The 26094-nt window shown below is 37.8% G+C and overlaps 1 protein-coding gene and 1 long non-coding RNA gene across 2 annotated transcripts; both read left to right on the forward strand.

Annotated features, from left to right (window-relative positions):
- The first annotated feature begins 1723 nt into the window (after positions 1 to 1723).
- Positions 1724 to 8565, forward strand: LOC105447378. The gene is made up of 7 exons (XR_004066031.1): positions 1724 to 1900; positions 2850 to 2990; positions 3639 to 3800; positions 4793 to 4943; positions 6231 to 6320; positions 6857 to 7024; positions 7930 to 8565. It is a non-coding gene; the product is annotated as a cytochrome b5 reductase 4 (long non-coding RNA).
- Positions 8566 to 14943: 6378 nt separating this feature from the next.
- On the forward strand, positions 14944 to 23850 carry LOC115927929 (acetyl-CoA acetyltransferase, cytosolic-like). Its single transcript, XM_030994288.1, has 8 exons — positions 14944 to 14989; positions 17698 to 17888; positions 18397 to 18522; positions 19785 to 19905; positions 21302 to 21574; positions 21955 to 22109; positions 22771 to 22881; positions 23422 to 23850. The coding sequence occupies exons 1-8, from the start codon at positions 14944 to 14946 to the stop codon at positions 23590 to 23592; spliced, it is 1194 nt and encodes a 397-aa protein (XP_030850148.1). The 3' UTR covers positions 23593 to 23850.
- Positions 23851 to 26094: the final 2244 nt, after the last annotated feature.

Below are 26094 nucleotides of genomic sequence, written 5' to 3' on the forward strand. Positions count from 1 at the left end.
TGAGTATTGAGTGATTGGCAGGCATAACAACATGCCCGTGTGCCCATGTCCTTATTAGAACTTTTTACTAGATAGCCAAGGTATTAATTTTTTATAAAGTAATTTAGGTCTCTATTTCATTTTAGACTGTTTTTAAATGTATGTTCTTTCGATTTTATGATGTCATTCTTTATTTAGTTTATTAGAGATAGTTTTTGTATTTCCATGGCATCAGATATCTTCTAAATGATGCAATGAAATAGACAGAATTGTGAAAACTAACGTGTGCACAATTTCAATATACAAAGAACATGTACGTGCAAGTTTAAATGCACAGAAGAGCTTTCTATAATTGAAGAGTTTAATTCCAAAAGAAGCTAAATCCATTTTTTTTAACTTCAGAGGAAAACAAAGTTGTTTACCAGATTTTGTACAGGCGTCTATGGAAAAGTGATATTAGAAGGTGCAATTTTTTCATAATTGCTCCCAAAATTTAGGTCAATAATTTTGTTGAAAGACGGGTACTTATTAAAGTGAACAACGTTCTGATATCAATAACTCAATTTTCATCAAAAGTTGATTTAGCTCCTTTTGGAATTAAGCTCTTTAATTTATAATTTATCACAAGCAAGGTCATGCATGCCTTAGCTATGTCTGCACATGTCTCATTGAACATGTCTATGCCCCAATAAGCGTCATTCACTTTTGACATGGTAAACTGCCTGGAAAAGAAGACAGTAACAAAGTATCAATATATTTTAAGTGTTAATGAATGGCATATGGAGATGAGAAATGTGCTATGCACAATGAACGCCTTTGTGTGTACTTACCGCTGCTTAACCCTATGTGTTAAAAGTAGACTATGCTTCCATATTATTTCATTTTGCGGCTGCTTTTTTTTCTTCAGGTGATATTGTGTAGTGCACAATAATTCTGAAATTGTTGTAATTGCAGTTTGAATTTTGAATCATGATATCATGAACTGCAAACAAACATGTTCTCTATACTCGTTATTATGATAGCGAATGCAAGAGTCTTGTTAATCCATTGAATATACTCTCGATGAATTTGCAATTATTTCTATTCCTATGACAATTTGCAGAAAAAAAGAAATCAATTCTGAATTACTAAATGAAAACATGCTCACAAATGTCAGTCATAGTTTAAGAATGTGAAATTACAATGTATTCATCTTTTGAAGGTAATGATTCTTAATGTCTGTTACTAGCATTGAGTTGTAGAGGTGTTGTGGTCTAGTGGATCATAGATCACAAGGTCTGGGATTCAAATCCCAGCCCTGCACTAATGTCCTTTGGCAAGACGTTAATCTTCATTTGCCACTCTCCACCCAGGTGTTAATGGGTACCCGGTAGTATGCAAAAGTTAATGAAGTTTGCTCAGCATAGTGAGCTTCTGTAAAATGATGCCTGGCTAGAATGCTACCCAGGGAGTGGAGAGTGTGCATACATTGTGTGCGGGAAGCATGAATCCAATGACCGGGGTAATATATCTGTGAAGTGCTTAGAGACATCATCGATGTATTAAGCGCTTTATAAAAGCAGAATATTATTGAATGAAATGTTGGAATTTTGTATCATTGTTTTTTATTATGTACATTATCTAGTAATTAGTGAAATTCAGTCTTTGGACTGCTAGCATGGAATACATCAATGAAATCCTTCAATCAAAAAATGGAAGACGAAAATGTATTTGGAAAGTGCAGGCTTCAACATTTACAATAACAATACTATGCCCATTCTTTTCATGTACGGACTGACTCACTCTACAGTAACACAGCGCAAGGGTAATATGCCAATGAGATGTGACCTTTGGCTGAAGAAGAAGAACCCAAACATCAAATGGACAACGTTAGGGCTCCCTCTAGATGACCACAAGAAGACAGCTCCTGCCACCGATTATGGTGAGTGTTAGATTATACTCATTGACAAAAAAGACACACTTTGAATAAACAAGCATTTGTACTTGCATGTGCATTACAAGGGCCATTAAAAGGTGCTTAAATGCTTCATTGTAATGTTTACTTTTTGTCTCGCCTGCATAGCAAAAGCAAGACATAGGCGCCGCTTTTCTGTTGCCGGCGGCGTCAACATAAAAAACTAAGGTTAAGTTTTTGAATTTTTAATATAATTTTGAAAGTATAAGTTCTTATTCAATGAAACTTGGCCCAAAGGGTTATCAAGTATCCCGTATTGTGTGAGTAGAATTTCAGGTCCCTAAGTCAAGGTCAAAGGTCATTTCAGGTCAACAAACTTAGACTATGTTGTGGCATTGACATCAAAAAATTTCCAAAGGTTACGATTTTGAATTGTTATGAAAAAGTATACATTCCTATTCCATGAAACTTGAACAAGGGTTATCAAGTATCACCAATCATGTGATTAGTCTTTTAGGTGACGAAGTCAAGGTCAAATGTCATTTCAGGTCTGTAAACTTAGACTTTGTTGTGGCATCAACATCAGGATTTTGAATTTTTTGCATGTCTGTACTTGTAAGAAAGCAACCAGTGGACCAAATAATTGTATACCTATCATATTATTAAAGTTCTTATGATTTACCTTCTTCCAAATTTATAATTTTTTAAATTTTAATTCTCACCTGTGGCTTACAAATCCATCCTCCCACTTTAAGATTGTACAACGCATGCTCTGGTGATGAATGCCCCAAGGTTATTTTCAAATACTTACCAACTATACCAAGCCTGAACCCTAACCTTTACCTTTCTCTAAAATCTAAAATTTAACATTGCCACAGTCATATTTTAAAGATCTCGCCAAATCAAATCACCAATGTCAAAGCTGGTATATCTAATACAATCTTCACTTACTGTATATGTTTTTCATCTATAACAGAGCCTGCCTTCAGATCCTGTACACTGAGTAAACGGACAGCCGTCACGCACGACACGTATCTGATGACCTTTGACCTTCCAGAGGGCACACAGTTCAAAGTTCCAGTCGGAAATCATGTCTATCTCAAAGCAAACATCAAGGGTAAGCAACTTCTAACTTGTTTGACTCTGAGGATCGGGACATTCCAGTAGACCAACAATGTCGGTCTTGTGAACATAGAAAAAGTCAATAGAAGAAATATTGGTCTTTTGAATCTTCAGAAATCGTCCAGAAGGCCCATTAGACTGGCATTGTCGGTCTCCTGGGGTGTTGGTCTCATGGGCTGTAGCCCCAGAGGATTTCACACAAATCTTGGATAAGTTGGCAACATGGCCTCCTCTGGTAATCCTTGACGATAAGGGCAATTATGCATAGAGGTGGTCGAGTAGATTCGTCACCGGACTGTGTATCACAAGGTTCGTGGTTCAAGTCCCGCCGCCGCACTAATGTCCTTTGGAAAGGCATTGATCTACATTTGCCACTCTCCACCCAGGTGTTAAATGGGTACCTGGTAGGATTTGAAAGTTAATGTGGTTAGATGAGCAAGTGCGCGCTTGTAAAAATGACGCCTGGTTGGAATGCTCCCTAAGGAGAGGGCCTGCGGTCCTGAAAAGCGCCATATAAGAATGAATTAAAATTATTAACATTGAAAACGACATGTATTCTTTGTATATTTATTCTTTGTGACATGTGACCATAGACTCAGTTATCAATGTGAATACAACACACGTGAGATTTGTTCTGTTACAGGGGAAGAAGTGAGCAGACCATATACACCAGTCTTCCCAAGTCTACTCAAGGACGACGGGGACGAGGAGACGGATGGACCCAATTCCAGGAACAGCGTTCACCTCATGCTCAAAGTATATCCACAGGGGCAGTTCACCCAACACTTAGCAACTCTCAAAGAAGGTAAGCAGAGAATGTATTCAGAGAGAGAGAGAGAGAAAGAGAAAGAGAGTGAGAGAGAGAGAGAGTGAGAGAGAGAGAGAGAGAGAGCAAGAGAGAGAGAGAGGGAGCGAGAGAGCAAGAGAGAGAGAGGGAGCGAGAGAGAGAGAGAGTGAGATAGAGAGAGAGAGAGAGCAAGAGAGAGAGAGAGAGGGAGCGAGAGAGAGGGAGTGGGAGATGGAGATGGAAATGGAGAGAGAGAGAGAGAGAGAGATGGGGAGCGGGAACAAGAGATGGAGAGATAGAGAGAGAGAGAAAGAGAAGTTGATGATGAAGAAGTTAATGGTAGTGGGGGATATGATTATGATGATGATGATTATTGTGATCAGGATGGTTAAGATGATTAAAGAGAAGTATGAGAAGCACTGACATAGAGAGATAAAGACAGAGAGAGACAGAGATAGACAGACAAACAGAGAGTGAAACTGAGAGAAATAGACACAGGGAGACACAGGGTCATAAGGATGAAATGAGAAGGAAAGAAAAATACAATCATGTTTTGCCAAAGTAAAGTTATAGTGAGCACAAGACAATGAAATTTTCAAAGAGAGTTTGACAGACAGAGAGAGAGAGAGAGAGAAGGAGGGGGTGAGGGGAATATGCTTGTTAATGTGCGGTACATGTATGCTTAGATATCTAATGTCAAATTCTATTGATACCGTTGTGGTTTACATCATCATGCTTCTTTCAAGTTTACACGCATGTTCAAATATTGCAATTTTAAATCCCCACTGCACTACTTGTACATAGCTACTTGCTCCCTCTATATAGAAAACAATGCCTAAGCGGTGCCCGTTGGTCCTCCATGATCCTATTTTTCTTATGTTAATTGAGAGCTGAGATGATAGGATAACCACCTGTCAGTGACCACGCTGGGTGGTGTAATCCCTCCTGGCCAAACTAGAACAGACAGGCTTTAAATTGTGAATCTTTTCTTTTGATTTTTCTCTTTAAAGGTGACAATATAGAGATGAGCAACCACAGTGGTACCTTCGATCACGAGTGTACATACAAGCAGCTGACAGTGGTCTATTTTATCGCGGCAGGCACGGGCTTCACGCCCATGGTTAAACTCATCCAGATGGGCCTGGCTGAAGATTCCAAATGGTATAATGACAAAGTCCACACTTTCATTATGATGGGTAGGGGGTGTTGGGTTGGGTGGGGTGGGAGAAACCCCCTCACATCATGGGCCTTGGATCCCAACCAAGAATTGAAAGCCCCACTGCACTACTTATAGCTACTTGCGCCCTCTATATAGCAAACACTGTCTAAACGGTGCATGTTGGTCCCCCATGATCCCCTTTTTCTTTAATATGTTCATGAAGAGCTGATTTGATGAGATAACCACCTGTCAGTGACCATGCAGGGAGGTCTAATCCCTCCTGGCCAAACTAGTGCAGACGGGCTTTAAGTGCTCAACCACGGTCAAACAGGCAAACCACCCGTCGGGAAAGAATACAAAGACCACCTGGCCGTCCTGTATATAATGACCGTATTTTTGTTACCCTTGAAGCGGTATTTCATATTGAAATGTGCTTGAAACGGAACCTATTCACAAAAAAGATGCATCAATTAAAAATGCACAATTGTTTAAAATCATAGTCGTGTCACACAGAGGGAGATTCACATGGTTAGGATATAGAGTTTGTATTGAAATGCATACCAATCTTGATGAGGCTTAATGTTAGCTAAACTTTCATTTTATAGATAGGTAAATAAAGAACGTTAGACTCAAGTCTAATATTATGGTGAAGTTATAGTGTGTCTATACCAGAAAGTATATATAAATAAATTTGTCAGATACATTCTCACCTCTTTTTTTTCTCTTATTTTTAAAAGATAAAAAATTGGTACACTGACATATTATGAAGACTGTCCCCATTCCCTTCCACCTCTTCCTTTCATTATCTCCTTCTCTCTCTCTCTCTCTCTACCTCCTCCTCCCCCCCCCCCCCCCCCCCCCCTCCTCCCCCTCCCCTCCCCTTGTCCCTCTCTATCTCCCTCCCCTCTCCCTCTCTGTCTCTGTCTCTCTCTCAGTCTTTTTTTCTCTATTTCTCTCTCCATCCTCTCCCCTGTCTCATTTGTTCCTCTCTCCCTATCCTCCCCTCTCTCTTTCTCCTCTCTGTACCCTCCCTCTTCCTCTCACTCCCTCTCTCCCTCTCTCTCCCATCTCTTCCCCATTTTACCCCCAACCCTCTCTTCTCCATCCTCTCTCTCTCTCTCTCTCTCTCTCTCTCTCTCTCTCATCTCTTCTATTCTATTGTTATGCTTCTTTTACGTTGTAACCGTGCAATAGAGGAGCATGTAGTGTACCGCTGCAAGAAGCTAAAATTTCTACTGTTACTACATGATTTTGCATTCTTTTCCCCTTTTTCTGGAATGAAAATGCAGCAAATTAAAACTCCTCTTCTTCAACAAGACTCAGAAGGATATTGTATGGAGGGAACATTTGGACGAGTGTGCAGAGCAAAGCAAAGGAAGGTGAGAGCTGTCAGAAATGATTCTATCTGAATAACTGAATTGGGAGTGAATTTGAAGTGGTTTTACAAACATGTACATCATTGAAGACATATAGAGTGAAAGGTGGACTGGTTATTTAAATTAGGGTCTTTGTTGAATACTTTTAGATGCAAGCTTAAATATGTCACATGCTCATTGTGAAAGAATATCATAAGAAACGTGTGCCCTGAAAATGATGGCTCTTCTAATGCCTTCATGTTCAGTATGTGACGAGAAGCATCTACTAAAGTGCTTGGACCAAACTCTCACGCCACATATTTGTGTAATCCCATATACACATTCCTGTGTAGAGTGAGTAGTAAGTAGAGTGACTTTTACAAGATCAATTTCTGTTCATCGTACTAATGATTCCAAAACTCACATTTGAGCTAAGACTCCTATGCTGCATAAATCTGCCTTTTTCAATCTTTTCCAGAATTTGCTTTCTTAATGTAATCGCATGATCAGATCTTAACTACATGTTAAATATTTTCACAATATCTGATACTATCCCTCAGGTTTGAAGTCACTCACATCCTGTCTGCTGAAGGTGCGCCGTCTTGGACGGGTCTCACGGGTCGCATCAGTAAAGACCTGCTGGGCAAGATGATACCCAAGCATGGACCCAAAGAAACTCCCGTCTTTGCCATTTGTGGACCTACACCATTCATGAACACGGCTTACCAGTAGGTCCAATTTTTTTCTCATTTATTTATTTGTTTATTTATCTGTTACTTTATTTATTCAATGTTTTTTTATTAATTAATACATAAAGTTAGTTAATTAGTTAGTTATCTGTTTCGATTCAATTCAAATGAACATTTATTTTCTTCCATTCAATTTGACAACATATTTGACATCTTTTCAAACAATACAATTTATACGTAGGAACATAAATTTAATTAAAGAACTTGTATTACAAGGAAGAAGGAGCGAATCCCTTTGTTTATTTAGTAATATGATTATTTTTTCATTTATTTGTTTGTTGTTGGTTTTTTTGCTCATTTATTAATACTTCATTCATTCATTTAATTATTTTATTTATATATTCAATTAATCAATTCTGATTATTACACAGGACAACTCATTTCACCTTTAAAGCTGGTTTTTCCATGAGGCCCTGTTAAAAATATTAATACAAATTAAATCCATAAACAAATATGATACTAAGATTAATTACAAAGTTAAGTACATTATGTATAGTAGAATCATAATGGAAGCTTATTATACAACAAGTACCTGTATTATCCAAAATCATTTTTACAAAATCAATAAACTTTCATTTGATTAGAGATTGATGAAGATAAACAAATTTGCAGGTGTTTATCTTGTTCTGGGCTATTTTTATCTGCTGTTCTTTTGTAACATTAATCCTAATCCTGTTCCCTAAATGGATTACAGTACATTCATTATATATTTTACAATGAACAAGGTCCCCATATTTTGTTGTTTTGAAGAAATCCAAAATTGAATTGCACTGAAACCCACTACATCTACTTTTTTTCAAACAAATATGTGACGAGAGTTAATTTGATATTTTGATCTGGTCTTTACATTTTTTTTTCATTGTATCCGTATTTCTTCTTTACAGACTACTTCTTGATGCTGGTAGTAATGAGAAATGCATCTGCATGTTCGCTGGGTGATCACAAGAAGAGACATTGGACAAAGAAAATAGACTTTTGATGAAAACATTTTACTATAGATTGGATTAGTTTTTAAAGTACATCTCAGTGCTGCCTATCCAACCATAAATACTTCAGACCTGTTATGACTTGTTACGACCGCCCTAGCCTTACGACACATCAACCTACATGTAGCGATAGTATCGTCCTTGTTTTCACGAAGTGACGGTAGTGAGGAAAACCGTAACGCAAAGTGAATGCAATTTTTTTTCACTACCGTCACTTCGTGAAAACAAGGACGGTATGTAGGTATGGAGATGTTTTGGGACTGGATCAGTCTTTACATCTGGGTGTTGCCCATCCGCCAGGCCATACCATCGTCCTATGAATATTTCAGACCTGTTCTGAGAACTTTTGATTCGTTGACTGCCCTGCCATCGACCTTAATGCAGTATTGATACGTGTGTATGGAGATATTTACGGCCAAACAGAGCTCTCGGGAAGAGCAAAGATGCATACATGAGCATCACTGTTTATAGGAAATCTTGCTTTTGCAGATGCACATCTAAAATGAGCCCCGATGAATGAAGGAAAAAACACACCAAAAAATGTTTTTGTTTTTTTTCTTCTTCTTCTGATATGAAGGTGTGGTTGGCATAGCCTGGTGCTTCACTGTGAATTCAGACCAATGTTGCTCAGTCTAAAGATACAAATGGTACATGTACAGTCAAACATGCTTTATTAACCACCTGTCTACAAAGACCATGTTTTTTGTTTCCCTTGAAAATGGTTTCTTATTGAAACATGTACTAAAGGAACCTGTCTACAAAGACAACTTTTTGTGTTTCTCATGGGCGGTCGCTATAGACAGGTTTGACTGTATACGTGTGAGCCCTTGCAAGACTACTGGTTGTTGTTTTCAACATGTTGTATATCATTGGATCTCAATCAGTACTGTTACCCCATTGGACATGCTTGGTCTGTATAGTGACACCTGAAATGATGTAGAATTTAACCAGTTGAAATGTTTCATTCCCGTAGGCTTACACTGTAAAACAGGAGCAACCCAGTTCCAGTAGTCAAAGGATTTAATGTAAAAATTAAAGATAAAATTCAGGGGCGTTTCACAAAGACTAAGATCGACTTTAAGTTGGACTTAACTATGGCAGGCCACTCATGCCACTGTTTGCTCTCACCATTTACTGGCATTGGTCTCTCAAGGGACGTAAACAAAGTCACAGTCACATATCTACAGAATTTCCTTTTTTTGATGATTCATTATTAAAGGAAAAAATATTATCTAAAGATCATAATGGTGAGACCAAACAGTGGCATGAAAGGCCTGCCATAGTAAAGTCCAACTTAAAGTCGATTTTAGTCTTTGTGAAACACTCCCCAGCATAATAGATCTGTAGAAATAGATTAGACCTATGCAGTAGTTTGGATATTGAAGATTCATGTATGGACATATAATGTATATAGTGTACATACCAATTTTAAACGAATTCAAATTCAAATTGTATTTAGATTTATGGATATTAGATGTTTCATATATTCTTATTTCATAGTACTGTTGGATACACATGAATCATGAATTAAGTTGTTTTATACAAGGGTTATTCATAATCTTATTTTTTAGGTGTATTTTTATAGGAATTTATAGTGTATAATGGTTTGGAGATACATACGGTAATGCATTACTTCACCCTCTTCTCCCCAAAAAAATGAATGATACATTGCTCTTGTATAAGTATGTATATACTTTTTTGTTCATGAGTACATACTTTTTAAACCCTTTGGTATTCTGCACCTCGCTGTCATTTCATTCCGTACTGAATTTTGTGGAAAAAATGTATATATTGTAACTAGGGCATTTGTCGCATCATATTGTTTCCCGGTACATTGTGCTTTTCCTAGTTTTCCAGAACATAAGGACATTTCTGAGGGGTTCATTGAATCTCTAAGATTGTGTAATGTTTCAGCCTTTTCTGAAATAATTCCAATCTTTATTATGCTGTAAATGATTAAACTCATTTTACATATCATATTAAAACTTATAATATACATGTCTGTGTATTGTCAATAAAAAATTATGTGGATGTCAAGATTTAATTAAATGTTAAATGTATGTAGGTCTCATATTGGCATAGTGGTCCTTTCACTGTACCATTTTGGACCACTCTTCCATGTGTAGAAACACAAAATATAGAATCTCAATTCTCACCCAAGCACATGGAACTGTACACAGAATGTATTATTGAATGGAAGTTGTGGTAGATCCTCTACAGAAAGAATTGATTCTGCTAGGTTATTTCTTATGTTAGAACAAGTGGAGAAATTGTCCAATACTACAAAACAGCGACCATATTAATTCACCAGTCTGAAGTGATATTTATAGCGATCTCATCTGCAAAAAATTCAGAACTCTTCTATATTGTTTATCCAGTTTTGTTTAAACTTTGCACAATCAGTCACTCTGCTTTTGTCTGCTATCCTTCAAAACTACCTTTGTTATCAATTCTTGGTTGCCCTTAAAGGTAAAGACCAGTAATGGTCATGCGATTGCATTGTGAAAGAAACGTTGTGGAATCGATCAGAAAAGGTTGATCATCTAGCATCTAGCATCTGCAAGGTTTTGGAATCATCAAAATGATAAGAAATTTGGCCCATTCTTTGTAAAGTTACAAGCACTATACACAGAAAGATGTATATGGGACTACCCTATATCTCTCACAGTCCATGAGAGAAACAAATTTACCAAATATATGAATTAGTAGGCGTTTTCCCGGCAAATTTTGTATCATCATGTATTAGTCAAACATATTCTTTCACATGATTGGTAAAGAGAGCTTCCATTTCATTTTTTGAAATTGGGGCGTTTCCAATACTGGTCTTTACCTTTAAATGATCTACTATATGTTTGCACAAATGATGTTTAATATCATCAGCATTATGAACTTTTTTTAAATAAAAGGGTACTATTATTAACATTTTTATATGAAGCCAATGCTGGCATTGGTTCCCATTTTTCATATGATTCCTTGAATCGGGATATAATTAAAAACAGGTATGTTGTGATCTTGATTGCTTTTTGTTTTTCTACTTATTCTTGGATATCGCTCCATTTCATAATTCAAAGGCAGGCATTTTATCAACATCACTTTCACTGCTGTTGTGTATTTCCAATTACACCATCTTTCGAGACCGGGCATAGTGGCTCAGTGGTTAGAGCACCTGCCTCATGAACGGGAGGTCGTGGGTTCGAACCCCGGCCGAGTCATACCAAAGACTTATAACAATGGGACCTCCTGCCTTCTATCTAGGCGCTCAGCATATTAGATTGGAGAAGGGTAGTAATAGCATATTATGTTATGCAGGGCCCGCTGGAAGAGCAGTTTCATAAACTGAAGTGGCTACCCTGGGTAAATAAAACATTATTATTATTATTATTATTGAGTAATTTCTGGTTCGTGTACCTAATCATCATCACGCTTGTGTCATGCAGTTGGTAATGCATTGTGGGACATGCCTTGGGGGACATTGTGGGATATCAGGACATTGTGAGCAGTATACGTAAATCTGAGGTAGTGAAGTAGAATACCCTGCCTTTCAGAGGGAGGTTGGGGAATAGAATGGTGTTACTTTTAGTGGCAGGGATATTGATACATGTTTTTTTCCAGGTGTTTTGGGGATGTTTCTTGTGTAATGTATGCAGTATAGCAGACAGAGGTACATAATTGTTTTTAAGTCCCGACCGATTCCAGGCTCGACCTTTGTCTACCCCTAACATGAAAGGGGTGTTAATCCCTCTCTCATAATAATCACCAAAGTTCAAGGTTTGTCGGTAAATGGATATCTCATCGTAATTTTTATTATATACTTGGCATTTTTTATCTATCTTTCCCTAGCCATTGTACATTTATCTATCAGGACTGTTTGTATAATAATTTGTATTCAACATGTATGATTTATATGACAACGATTCCTTGCATGGAAAAAGCAAACATTGACACTACACTGTATTTGCATAGTGCTTGTATGTTGTATTGTTTACATAAAGATAAAGCTAACGTCTTATATTTCTTATGAAACAAAGGAGAATGTCTGAGTTTGTGCATGTAGTGGAGATGAAATAGTATATTTAGATATAGATACATGTATATTTATATAATGATATGTTTTGTACAAAATATACTAGAATTGCTGCTTTTAATAGAATATTATCACTATTAACTTGGGGATAAGAGGTATGTTCTTTACAAAAATAGCAACAGGTATTCTCCACTAGTTGGCAAGAAGTAGTGAAAATTGATTTGTACATCAATAAAATGCTGCAGAAATCCTGGTGGTGTCTATTCATATTGACATTGTATACGCATGATAGTTAAATTTTGTGAAAATACAGATAATATTATAGTATTAATGACTGCTTTGAGAGAAATAGTTGTTTTATTACGCTCAAGGGAAGGTTAGAATTGTGCTATTCCCCGAGGCTTGCCGAGGGGAATAGCCCAATTGTAACCTTCCCGAGAGCGTATGAAAACAACTATTTCTCGAATATTAAAGCAGTCATTAATACTTTTATATGCCGAAAAAAAATAGACTAAAAAATAAAAAATAAAAATACTTTTTTTTTTTTGTCGAAGGTGAGAGTCGAACTCTTGCGTACAATTAGCGATGAATCTTGTAACCAACGCCTTACACCACTCGGCCATCGCGCGCTGTTCATATGCTTGGCAGTTTTGTACGATATATACATTAAAATGGATTGAAACCGGCTTCGGCGTGATGAATGCTTCGCAAAAGCACCCTTCTTTTACTTTTGCAATGCATATTGGCACGAACTTAGATCAAGATCTATCGGCAGATGTTGTTTTTTTGTTTTTGGAAGTTTATTTTCGTCTTCATGTCAACAATGCAAGATAAAATTGTCGGTAAGATCGATCGAGATTCAATTGTATTGAAATTACCGACCAATCCTTCGCACACATACGGTATCCTCGATCGCTCAAACCATTTTTTAACATGTAAACCTATGGGGTAACCATGGAGGCTGACCTATTTTTTTAATAACCATGGTTATTAAAAATATTAAATGTTTTATGCATGGTTACCGGGAATTTTACAGGAACAGTTGAAGTTTATGAATGCAATTCGACCAATCAGATGGCTGGATTTCTTAAGTGAGGTATATAATCACGATTATCGCATGCATTTCAGTGTTTGCAGATGTGAAGGAAATGAATTTTAAAACGGGCAATTTTTTATCTATGAAGAACAAGAAGTTTCATAAAAAAGGGTCATATATTTCAAGATGGAACCTGTGACTCCAATTTCCTTCAAAATGGGATCCTTTTTGTGAGTTTGTACTCAATAAGCCAAACATGGGACTATATTTAGCGCACATTCTAAACCTTGCATTGGGCAAAAATGGGTCACATTTCATGGAAAATATTCGTGAAAGTCTGCAAATAGGGGGTCATTTTCGACTCCACTAATGATGATATGTCCCCACTACGAATTTGAGATGACACCCCAGTGGAACAAATCATATGATTACTAAAGGTTAAAGATTAGCTAATAATAACATGAAGTCTATTTTTATTTTTAATGTTTCCTATACCACTGCTTTCTTAGTTATCAAGAAACCCACCTTGCATTTTTTTTTGAAACAATGTATAACTGGCAATGTATTAAGCATGGTAGTTTTTATAGAAATTGTGCTCCTTGTGCAGGGAAATGAAGTGTTGTTTGTATCTGTACACTTGAGTTGGACACATATTATATATAAAATGGACAAAGTAAAGAAAAAGAAAGCCCATCTGTCTCCTTGTATATTTTGATCAGTAGATGTTAATTGATGATGATTATGTTACCAGATTACCATTCATTTTATTCCTATTTTTGTTGTGATATCACAAATAAAAAATTAAGATTATAAAAAATGACAAATGGAATCTTGGATTGAACTGTGTGTGTACAAAAGATATCAATAAAGTTAACGATAGTGTTGTTTGTGAAAAAGAAGAGATAAATCGAGAGAGGAGGATGGGGAAAGAGAGGGATGAAGTGACATAGAGAGGGAGAGAGGGAGAGGGGGAGGGAGGGAGAGAGAGGGAGGGAGAGGGGGGCAGGCACATACGCAGGGGGGGGGGGGAGGGTTGGGGGTTAAACCCCCCCCCCCTTGATTTTTTTTATGTGTATGTTTTGTGTATGATTTTTGTGAAACCCCCCCCCCCCCTCTTTTAATTATTATTATTTTTTTTTTTTTTTTTTACAATTAAAATTTATACCAATTTAAAATTATACCAATGGCTGACCTAAAAAAGATGACCTACCCCCCCCCCAACGGATCAAATAGTCAAATTTACAAATTTCGAGACCAGAAAAAAAAAGTGTCCTCTTGGCTGAGTCGTTGCGATTTTTTTTGGACCCCCCCCCCCCCAAAAAACAAAAAGTGTCCGCTTACCCCCCCCCCCCCCCCCCCCCCCCCCCCCCCCCCCCCCCACTGAGTGACTTTTTGGCCGGCGCGATTTTCATATTTTCCTGAGTCGTTGCGAAATTTTGGGCCCGATTGTAACCCCCCCCCCCCTTGAAAAAATTCTGCGTACGCCACTGGAGGGGGGGGGGGTAATATAACAAGTACATTATATGATAACCATGATAACCCCGTAGTTCATTTAATATCCTTCTTGAATCAGACAAACAAAAAGTCGATTACCGTCAATCGATCTTTGACTTTAGTGGTCCAAAGTTTTGTGTCAAAGGTCAGTCTTATCTCGGACGATCTTTATCAGTTTATTAGTTTTGTTTTACGGGTTTTTTTCTAGAATTCATTTTTTTTTCCCCGTTCGAGTCCATGCGGCTAGTGTTTTTAATTTTTAAGCGTCAGCTGTTTCTGGAGAACGTTAAATCTCTCTTCAAAGAGTTCTTTTACTTTTGATAATTCGGTTTTACCGCAACTAAATATATCAGCCATCATGTCTGATCCAGTTGTTATCGTTTCAGCCGTTCGCACTGCGATTGGTAAGTGAATAAAAAGCGAAATGTTATTTATATTTTATGTTACCCTTTATGTGACATTTTCATTTTATCTTTAAATACTGGTATTGCCCCAGATAAACTAAAAATTGCAACGGTTATTCCCACTTATAAAAATGGATCATGTCTGTTCTTCCTATTTTGTCAAAGATTTTAGAGAAATGTGTACATAGTCGTGTATATTTGATTTGCTTTGATTTGATTTATTTTTTACCAACAGCAATACATTCCATACATTTTATACAATAATTACATATACAGAAAGAGAAACTATTGGTTGGTAAAAGGGGCCAGATAATAGCACATGTGCTAGTCGAGCCTAACCCCTTAACAAAAAACAAAAAATAATGAATTTACTGTTACAATCGATACTTAGCCCTAATACTGATCCTTGTGGAACACCACATCTTATCTTTTGCCTTTCTGATAACGTTTGACCACACTGGACAAACTGAAATCGGTTACTGAGATAATCCTTAACCCATTCTAGAGGTAATCCTCGAATGCCATAACTAGATAGTTTACCTAGTAATATATTATGATTAATTGTGTCAAATGCTTTTTTAAAGTCGATGAACATACCCAGAGTTACTTTTCCCTGATCTATAGATTTCAAAGTTGAATTTATCAAGTTGATCAAAGACAATTTAGTGCTATATTTCTTTCGGAATCCATATTGATGGTAATAGAATATATCATTTTTTTCTAGAAATTGTATTAATCTGATATTTATCAATTTTTCTAAAACTTTACCGATGACAGGTAAAACCGATATTGGTCTATAATTACCTGGATCTTCTCTTGGCCCTTTTTTGTGTAGGGGAGTAACCTTTGCAATCTTTATTTCATCTGGAACCTTGCCAGTTTCTAATGACAAGTTAAATATATATGCCAGTGGATGTTGAAATATATGGAGCACTATCTCTAATTAATTGCACTGGAATGTTATCGTGACCACAAGCCTTTTTGGTATCAAGTAGCAGAACTTGACTCTTAACTTCAACTGCAGTTATTGGTTTCCAAAATAAAGATTGCTCTATAATTCTGCCCTAAAAATCACCATATGCTACATCTGTATTCGGCAATTCATCTGCTAAATTCGGTCCAATATTTACAAAAAAGTCATTAAATTCATTCACAATATCAGATTGAGATGTAAGTTGCATATTTTCTCCATGAACCTTCTTAATTAGTCTGTCCACTTCAGCGCTTCTCGGTGATCTGTTTTTTCCAGCTAACAATTCATTGATAATGGCCCATGTTTTATTTGTATCCTTCACATTATTTTATAACAAATCGCAATAGTACTTTCTTTTTGCATTTCTTAGCAGAGTGGTCAGTACATTTCTGTATTTTTTGTACTTATCAACAAGATCCTGTCGATGATTTGATTTTATAACTTTTGAATACATTGTATATTTTACACGAATAGATTTCATGAGATATAAGATATAAGATATAATTTCCTGGAAAAGTGCAATATCATTACTCCTAAATAAATTGGTTTTCGAGCGGGACACTGTACATCTTCTGCCATCACCGAGTTTATACATAAGGTCACAAATGCCTGTTGGCCTTTGTTTTGGCCAATTGGCCTGTTTCTAGATCTTAGCAAGGCTTTTGATTTTCCTGATCACACAATTTTATCAAACAAATTGGAATATTATGGTTTTAGAGAAATTATATTGGAATGGTTTAACAGTTATTTAAGTAATCGAAAACAATATGTTGTACTAGTAAAATGTGAATCACAGACGATGGTAGTAAGATGTGGAGTGCCCCAGGGTTCAATTCTAGGACAATTTCTGTTTTATTCATGGTCGGCTCCAAGTGCAGTGGGGCCCCCAGCCTACGTTCTACCACGACTAGTGTATTGGGGGAAGTGGATGTCAACATGTTGAAATGGAGTATGGTATTTGTCCGACTTCGGACAGAAATTGCCATGATGTGGGGGTTCCTGCAAACTTTTCCTGCAAACTTTGTTACTTTGTCACGTGCGTTCTTTATTTAATTAATTATAACAACATTTAGGGTTGTAAAGGTGATATTTGATCGTTGACCATTCCTCAGTCATAACATTTGTATCGACCACTAAATAGGATCTCACAATACATTGAGATTAGATTTATTGCGTGTATAAAATAAATGGGGTAAATTAAGAGAATCATTTTAGTTCTTTCTCAGGAATTTCACTCCACTAAATCATTTTACCTAATATTAGAAAGAGCGTCTGATATTTCCAGTTATCATCCAAGGTCGAAATCATGTCCAAAGACAAAGAAATCTGCACTTGACAGATATTGACGTTTTTTTAAGGCACATAAAAAAGCGATGTTTAAATGGTCATAACATTCTTGCTGTGTAGAGGTGTTGTGGTCTAGTGGATAGGTCACCAGACTGCAGATTACTGGACACTGTTCAAATCCCAGCCCCACTATCCACCCAGGTGTTAAATGGGTATCCGATAGGATACGCAAGTCACTTTAGTTTGCTCAGCATAAGTTGTGAGAGTCTGTAAAATAGTACATGGTTGAAATGCTCCTCAAGAAGTGGAAAATGTGCGAGTACATTGTGAGCGGGCGATTCTGAATCCGATGACTAAGCACTATATAAACGCAGTGTATTAGTATTATCATTGCTTGATGAATGTGTAAATGCATGGTGTTTTATCATTGCTTCTATACTGTGAATAGGCAGTCTGAATGGAGTACTGTCAACTATACCAGCTCATGATCTGGGCACCATAGTCATCAAGGAAGCCCTGCAGAGGTCAAAGGTCAGAAGCAGTGATGTGTCAGAGGTCATCATGGGTCAGGTGTACACAGCAGGTCAAGGTCAGAACCCTGCCAGACAGGCCAGTATGAATGCAGGGATACCAGTCGAGGTGATAATAATGATTAGAAACATTGGGTATAGAGGTCATTGGAAAGGTCAGGGGTCATTGATGTGTCAAAGAGGTAATCATGGGTCACGTGTTTACAGCCAGTACGGTCAAAAGAGGTTTTAACGAATCAAACAATTAACTAGGTAAACCATCACAGCTTCAAAGCTGAATTGCAATCGTTCTGAACATCTGGAGGGGGAGACAATTTAAATATTAGTAAGAAACCTGTCTTGAAATGGACCACATACTGCATGCATGTGTGCTGGAAATAAATTAAATGACAAAGGAACTATTCCTATCCTTCCTACTTAGAAAGAAAGTGTGGATACTGGAGCCAGTCCATTTAAACTGATTCTTTGATGAACCCCTTTGACGTAATAGTACTTTATAGCAATAAAATAAAATATTTGGCTAGTTGATAGTCTGAGGATGTAAGTGTATTACATGGCCTTGTTGATTATTTGGAATTTGATGACATCCTTTCTTGACATCTCCCTGTCGTTTGAAGGTACCAGCATATAACATGAACTTGCTGTGTGGTTCCGGCCTGAAGACAATTATACTAGGAGCACAGGCGATCATGTGTGGGGAATCTTCCATTGTGGTTGCAGGGGGTCAGGAAAGCATGAGCCAGGTCGGTTTGTATCAATATCACTTTTAAATAAATTATTAACAATCATGATTATTAACAAAAAATATTATATCTTATATCTTTTATACCTCTCTTTAATATGTTGGATAAATCTAGTTATCTGATTGGGCGAAATTGGAGTCGTGATTTTAGCCATGCCCGCCGCGTACCTCGGCGCGCCTTGGGGTCATATATCAGGATGTAACGTTCCCTTGAGCCTATAGAAACAGCGACGCCTCTCATAGTAGTTCAGGAAGAAAAGAGGCAAGAGAGCATCAACTAAGTGTGTAGAAACATGATAGTTCATTGAATATTTTGGTTGCAAGATATTTTGAAAGCAAGAGTCAGTTTGGTATTAAAATATGTGCACATAATTTATCTATCACCACTTCGGTGGCTCATTGTTTGAGTTTTAAGGGGATCATAACAAATAAAAAAAAACGAGATTTTATTAGATTTTGATTGTGAAGATTCAGAATGCAAGAAGGTTTGAAGTCTTATGAGACTACCATTATAGTAGTATATTATGGATGACTTGTATGCAGAAGAGATTCTTCTATTGTGGTCGGAGGGTTCAGGAAAGCATAAGCCAGGTTGAATAAATTCAGTTTCATGAAGACCCACGTACTAACATTATCTTTGGACGATCATTTAGGATTTGGCAAAAGAGCATAAACTAAGTGTACATGTAGAAACATGAAAGTCCATTGAATAGTGGGGTTATAAGATATATTAAAAGAGGCAGATTTCTATCAGACTACATGTAGTTGAGGGGAAAAAAACAGTTACCACATGATGAGGATATAAATGCCTCATTTGTTTAGCCATGTAAGAATGCCAATTGCATACAAACGTTGTTGGTAGGTAGGTAGGACATACATTATCGCTTGCCCCACCCACCCCCTCCCACTCCGGGGTCGGTGGGACAGCATGCGTGTTCCCAAAAATCCGGCCCGTAACGACTTTACACACCGGACTTAGGGGGTGTTTTCAAAAGGAGGGAACATGCATACGCGTACCCTAAATAACACTGAGTGGGGGGGGGGCGGGGCCCCCACCTATATAACAACACGTAGTTGATGCAATTAGTATTCTGACTATTGAAATAAAGCTTCATATATTTGTGACGTGTAAATGACATTATTTGTATCGAGGCACTTCACAAAAACGTGCATCGAATTTTGTACAAAAATGGCCTATTCTGGCAGATGAATATGTCATAGATCCATTTTTAATGATGTATTTCTTTGTTTGGTCTCCCGCAGGTGCCCCATGCAGTCCATCTTCGTAGTGGTCTATCCGGCGTCAGTGACAAACCTTTGGTTGATCTTATAGTACACGATGGCCTGATGGATGCATTCAATAACTACCACATGGGAATTACAGGTATACATTGGTACAATAAGTACATTATCTAGGGAGAGTGTAATGGATGGAGATACCGTCTAAGAGGCCCCTTGGAAGTCATCCGTGGCACCGCGCGTCTTTTGTTTCCCCCTGCCCTATCCGATGAAAATGCAACTTTATATCATTCAATGGAAAACTGAATGAAAGTAAAATACAAATGTAAAGGAATTAACAAATATTTTCCCTTTCATTATTGCACAAAAACATATTAAAACCTCCTTTTCCGCAATCCTCCAAATTTTAGGTCAATAGGGGAATTTGCTGCAGTTGCGATGGCGACAAAACATGTTTACCCGATCGGCTCGCCTGAGCCGTGCTGAATGAATGAAAAAGTCATTGCGAATAGGCTTACTAATGCTTTACTAATAAAAAAGACACATGGAGTAATACATTTCTTAAAGATACGGTTCCTGTATATCTTTACGACCACTTTAAAAAGGTGTCTGGACTCTGGAGCATCGTAATATCTGGTAATAATTTCTTTAATCTAGCCATTACTTACTTTTAGCGCTCTCATCCCTTTTTTTTTAATTACAGCATATAGATTAATTGGTTTGTTTGTTTGTATAAAGTATGTTTGAATGTTTGCCAAAGGGATGTTTACCTTATTTGGAATGATAATTAAAACAGAGCTTTTTTATGTATTTTGTTATCAATAAAATACCTCTTGGGTTGCTCGTCATGTCATGTTATTTATTTTGTGAATTGAAACGTTGCATAAAATGAATTTTCATGTACTCACAGTAAATTTGTTCAAGATCTAATGTATCCTGTTCACATGACAAGGTGTTGAAGAAAAACTCTTTCAAATTTCTTACAGAGCCACATGTATACCTTGCATAAATGAAATCAAAAAATGGAATACAAATAAAAGAACAAATACGATTTTACAAAAAAAGGAACCATCAACTATTTCTCTTTGGGAGAAGTGATTCGTTTTTAAGATCGCCTTCAATCCAGTGTTATGAACCCTATACTCTTCTCCTTGTCTGTATAAAAGTATGCAATTCAATTCAATTTTCAGTTTATTTATGTTTCCAACATTGAAAACATTACAAATCAATTATAAACATTTACAACAATTTAGGAATAGATATTGAAAACAGAAGGGTCCACTAAAAAGCAGTGCTTGTACATTTAGTGTGGACGCCTAAAATCATCCTTAGGAATAATGGGTAATATAATTAAATTAACAAGTAAGAACAGAAGAAAATACAAAATAGGGGGGAAAGGGGGATGCCAACACTGAGAATCAAGAACGGGACAAGACAGTAATTTACATGCAAAATGTAATATATTCCTCATTATGTCCTCGGAGGTCAAGGTTGGCAAGTATGGAATATTATATCTGTGAAAATAATATTGATTTTGACAGCTGAAAACCTGGCCAAGAAATGGAAAATCACACGTGAACAGCAGGACCAGTTCGCTCTGGGGTCGCAGCTCAAGGCCGAGAAGGCCCAGAAAGACGGCGTCTTCGCTACAGAGATTGTCACCGTGCCGACCAAGAGCCGCAAGCGCAAGGCCACGGTAGAGTACGACGTTGATGAGTACCCAAGGAAGGGGTCAACCATCGAGGGAATGGCTAAACTCAGATCCTGCTTTATCGAGGATGCGACAGGAACAGTTACTGCGGGAAATTCATGCGGTAAGTTCACGTTGCTCTTGACCCTCTTGCTATCACTATCTTCACCCCTTCGTTTTAGCTGGTGGAAAATCTGACCCATGAGTGCAAGCGTTTAACCCATTAACTCCAGGCGACTATGGACAAATTAGAAGGTGCATTTTTCATAATTGTTCCCAAAATTTAAGTAAATAATTTTGTTGAAAGAGGGTTACTTAAGTGAACAATGTTTTTGTTATCAATAACTAAACAAAAGTAGATTTAGCTCATTTTGGAATATTATGCTCTTCGTATAGATCTACACGCGCACAAGTTTCAGAACTGTTAGCAACACTGTTTAGCAACACAAAATAAGCACCTGCTATTGAAGATTTACTACTTCTTCTACTTTACCTCTCGCCCAGGTATGAATGACGGAGCAGCAGCAGTGGTTCTCATGAAGCAGTCCGAGGCTCAGAAAAGGGGCGTGGCACCTCTAGCAAGGATAGCCTCGTGGGGCCAGGCCGGGGTGGATCCAGCTATCATGGGGTCTGGTCCTATTCCTGCCATCAAGAAAGCTGTAAGTATAGATGAGGCAGGTGGGCCATTTGAGGACATCCCAGTCTTCCACTGCTGAAGACATTATTATCTGAGATCATGTTTGTGGTTCTTATTTGTCATAAGAATTGTAATAACACTGGAAGTGCCACCTCAACAAACTTAAAGAACATGCTGGTCCATGAATATTCAGACCATCACACCTAACTTTGTATGGTTTTACAGAGAAGTTTTCAGAAAAGGGGGATTCTAGTTAATGGTTGTAAGAAAGTGTGAAAGTTTGGTGTGTTCTAGGCTTTCTAGTCGGACAGGGACAAAAGGCCACATCGGATATCAGTTGATGGGCATTTATGTTTATGACAAGTAAAAATCTCCGTGATTTGCACAAAATCAGATTACAATGTTATGATTGTATCGTTCATAGGACGAGTCAGGACCTCAAGCTGAAAGAAGCTGCTATATAGATCTTCGTAATTATCTAACATGATTGCATATCAACTAGTAAGCAAGAGCCTGTTTTACGCATATCGCGGCTAGGAAAAGTGTTGCAAAAGTACAAGAAGATGGCACTATATGTTCACAAATAAAGTGCCTGTTTAAGGTGTTTAGTTATTAGGAAAAAAACAGAATGCATCACTCATTATCTTAACTGTTCTGTTTTTGTTCTTTTCCTTTCATGTTAGCTTGAGAAAGCAGGCTGGAACATTGGTGATGTTGATCTATTTGAGTTGAATGAGGTATTTGCAGCACAGGCTCTCACAGTCACGAAGGAGCTTGGTATTGACATGTCAAAGGTAATTTTGAATAATTTTATGTTTAAACAAATAACAATTCAGGGGCAAACATGCTGTTAGCTGTATGCAAGGCTTTTGCAGTATATTTTACAGAATATAAACTCATCTAAGTAGACCGAAATACACATGAGAGCAGAGCTTATAACGTACATAGCATGGAGAACCTTATTAGTCGGTGAAATACTCTTCTAACGATTAGAGTTTTATCATAAACTTGAAATGAATTATGAGTTTTGTTTTACACGACTTATTGATCGTATCTTTTTTCTTCTTCTTTCTCTCTCTTTCTCTCTCTCTCTCTTTCTCTCTATCATTCCATTTCGTACGTCATTTCTCTGTCCCTGTTTACTTTATGGACTTTATGTTTCTCCTTTTTTATATCTCTTCTCTCATTTTCTCCATCTCCTCTCTCTCTCTCTCTCTCTCTCTCTCTCTCTCCTCTCTCTGCCCCTCCCCTCCCCTCCCCTCCCTCCATCTCTCCCTCTGCACGCTCTCTCTCACTTCCTCTCTCTCTCTCTATCTCTGTCTCTCTCTGTGCAGGTCAATATCTACGGGGGAGCCATAGCCCTGGGCCACCCCTTAGCCATGTCAGGAACTCGCATCGTGGTCACCCTAATAAACGCCATGAAAAGGACCAATGTCAAGAAGGGCTTGGCTGCTATCTGCGTAGGGGGAGGGATGGGCATTGCCATTTGTGTGGAAGCATTATAGTCAGGCAAATACAGAGGCGGCGCTCCCGGGGGCCAGGGAGGCACAGTGCCCTCCCACTTTTTCAAGTACCCTAGAAAGCACCCCCTTCACCTCTGATAATTGCCCTATTCAAATCTAAGAGGTGCCCTTTTTACTTTGACAAGTGCTCCTTTTCCTTTGTAAGAATTACCCCTTCCCATTTTAATAACTACATCTTTTTAACTCGGATAAGCGCACCTTATATTTTCACATGTGCCCCATGTCCCTTCTCATAAATGCCCCTTTTCACCGAAGAAAATAGTCCCTTTTATTTCTCATGCTAGTGCCCCTTTTCATCTCTGGTAAATGACCCTATTCAATTCTGAGAGATACTCGTTTTATTTTGACACGTGCCGCTTTCCCTTCCTAATAAATGCTCTTTTTCCTTCTTATAAGTGCCCTTACCCTTTTTCATAAAAACCCCCTTTCACCTCAAATAAATGTCCCTATTAAAATCTACTTGGTGCCTCTTTTCTTTCAACAAATGCATATATCCCTTTATTATTAGTGTCCCTTTTTTATTCTCATAAGTGCCTCTTTTCATTTAAGGTCAGTGCCTCTTTTCACCTCCGATAATTACCCCTTTAACAATGATACATGCCCCTTTTCCTTTCTTTTAAGGAATCTATCCCTTTTTCATAAATGCCCCTATCAAAATCTGATGGTTGCCTCTTTTCCGTCGACAAATGCACAAATGGGGGGGGGGGCGGAAATTCGAAATTCGCGCAGACCGTTATTTAAACTTACCAATACTAACAAGGTCATATTAGAATACTGTACTTTAATAGTGTACTGGTACCTACAAACGGGCACAATTATTTTGGAAAGGGGACATGCTCACGTCACATCTCTTGTCCGATATCAACATTCCCCGTTTTCAAGTTATGCTAGCGCGCAATTTTTTTGACATTTCCATCAGTGGGGGCTGAAGCCTCTTGCCCCAATATCTATTTCCTGGTTTAATAATTTGGCGAGTGAGCGGAAATTTGAGCTTATGTATGTTGTGAAAAGTGTTAATTGTCACCAAAATATACGAGATAAGATATAACAAATGCATATTGGTAATTTTTAAATTTTCGGGGAAAGAGAGGCTGCAACACCATCCCGCATTAACTGCAGGTGTTTTGAAATCGAATCAGACTCCCCAAAAAAGTATTAACCAAAACGCACGAATCCAGTTTCAAAAATCCAAATCCAAAAAATGTCAGCTTCAGAGGGGGGCACATCACCCCTCAGACTCCCTCTAAAAGTATTAACCGAATCGCACGAATCTAGGTAAAAAAAAAATCAGCTTCAGAGCTAGAAAGGAACCCCCCCCCACACACACACACACACACACACACACACAGACACCCCCTGTGCGCGCAAGCGTGAAATTAACGCTGGCGCTAATGCGTAAGCAGGGGCGGCGGAGCTATTTCCAAAGTGGAAAGCACCAACAAAAAAGGGCACCTACAAAGCGAAATCTCAAAGCGAAAATATACATTTTTTTAGACATTGGTATATACCCTTTCATTGTGATTCCATTATCAGGGACGATTTCAATATTTGTTTTTCTTTATATATCATACAAGTTATTGCTTAAGCATCACACTTTCGGCTGAGTGTGATTGTCTGAATATTCATTTGCGAGCGAGCAAAGCGAGCGACAAAAAAATGTAAGATCTGTGAGGTCGCAGAGTGAAAAAACCAAATCATGATGGGGTTATAAGCATCACGGAAGACTGAAAAAGCATTTGTTTTAAAGTGACATATATTTGTATCATCTATAAATGCGAGCGAGCGAGCGAGCTTTAGGGGAAATTTCTCTTAGTCGCTTTAAATTAGGTGCAAGACTAATGATGAGCAGGTTAGGGGGCACGTGAACCCACAATACGAACAACAATACGAAAACAGAAGTTATATGAAATTGTCTTTAAGAGAGAAAGAGAGATTAAATTCTAAAATTAAATGAAAGGGGTTATGTGACTCTCAGGGAGGAAATTACAATTTCTATCGCTCATGACGACTATTTGGAATTTCCTAAAAAAAAATAAAGTTCAAGAACTTCCTGGGGCTCCGCCCCATGCAAGACTCCCGGCAACAGCAAATTATTTACACAATTTCTTGCTGTCTGCTGCCTCGAGATCACTGGAGCGAAGAAAGGTAACATATAGCAAGAATCCCTATTCAGTGAAGGATTTATCCCTTTTATTATTAAAGACTCCCGACGAAGGCTCTCCCCCTGCAAAATTGGAGAGAGTTTTTATGTAATTTAAGCTTCTGACAACCACGCCCGTGGACCTTTTATCATTTACACAAAGGTAAAAGTGTATAGCAAGAATCCCTATTCAGTGAAGGATTCATCCTTTTTATGCAGATGCTTCTTTTACCATTCTTGACCAGAAGTGCGTTTCAAACTCAATGATATGGGCATCATCCCATTGAATGTTGTGTCCAGTGTTACGGGTTTGTTTTGCTACTTGCTGCCTAATCTGAGGGCTC

Source organism: Strongylocentrotus purpuratus, unplaced genomic scaffold (assembly GCF_000002235.5).
Source record: "Strongylocentrotus purpuratus isolate Spur 01 unplaced genomic scaffold, Spur_5.0 spur5_scaffold_21, whole genome shotgun sequence".
Taxonomy (NCBI): domain Eukaryota; kingdom Metazoa; phylum Echinodermata; class Echinoidea; order Camarodonta; family Strongylocentrotidae; genus Strongylocentrotus; species Strongylocentrotus purpuratus.

Coding starts and splice junctions, on each gene's coding strand:
- LOC115927929 (XM_030994288.1), top strand. CDS start 14,944: ATGTCTGATCCAGTTGTTATCGTTTCAGCCGTTCGCACTGCGATTG. Junction 19,906..21,301: donor CTACCACATGGGAATTACAG/GTATACATTGGT, acceptor TGATTTTGACAG/CTGAAAACCTGGCCAAGAAA. Junction 21,575..21,954: donor TACTGCGGGAAATTCATGCG/GTAAGTTCACGT, acceptor CCTCTCGCCCAG/GTATGAATGACGGAGCAGCA.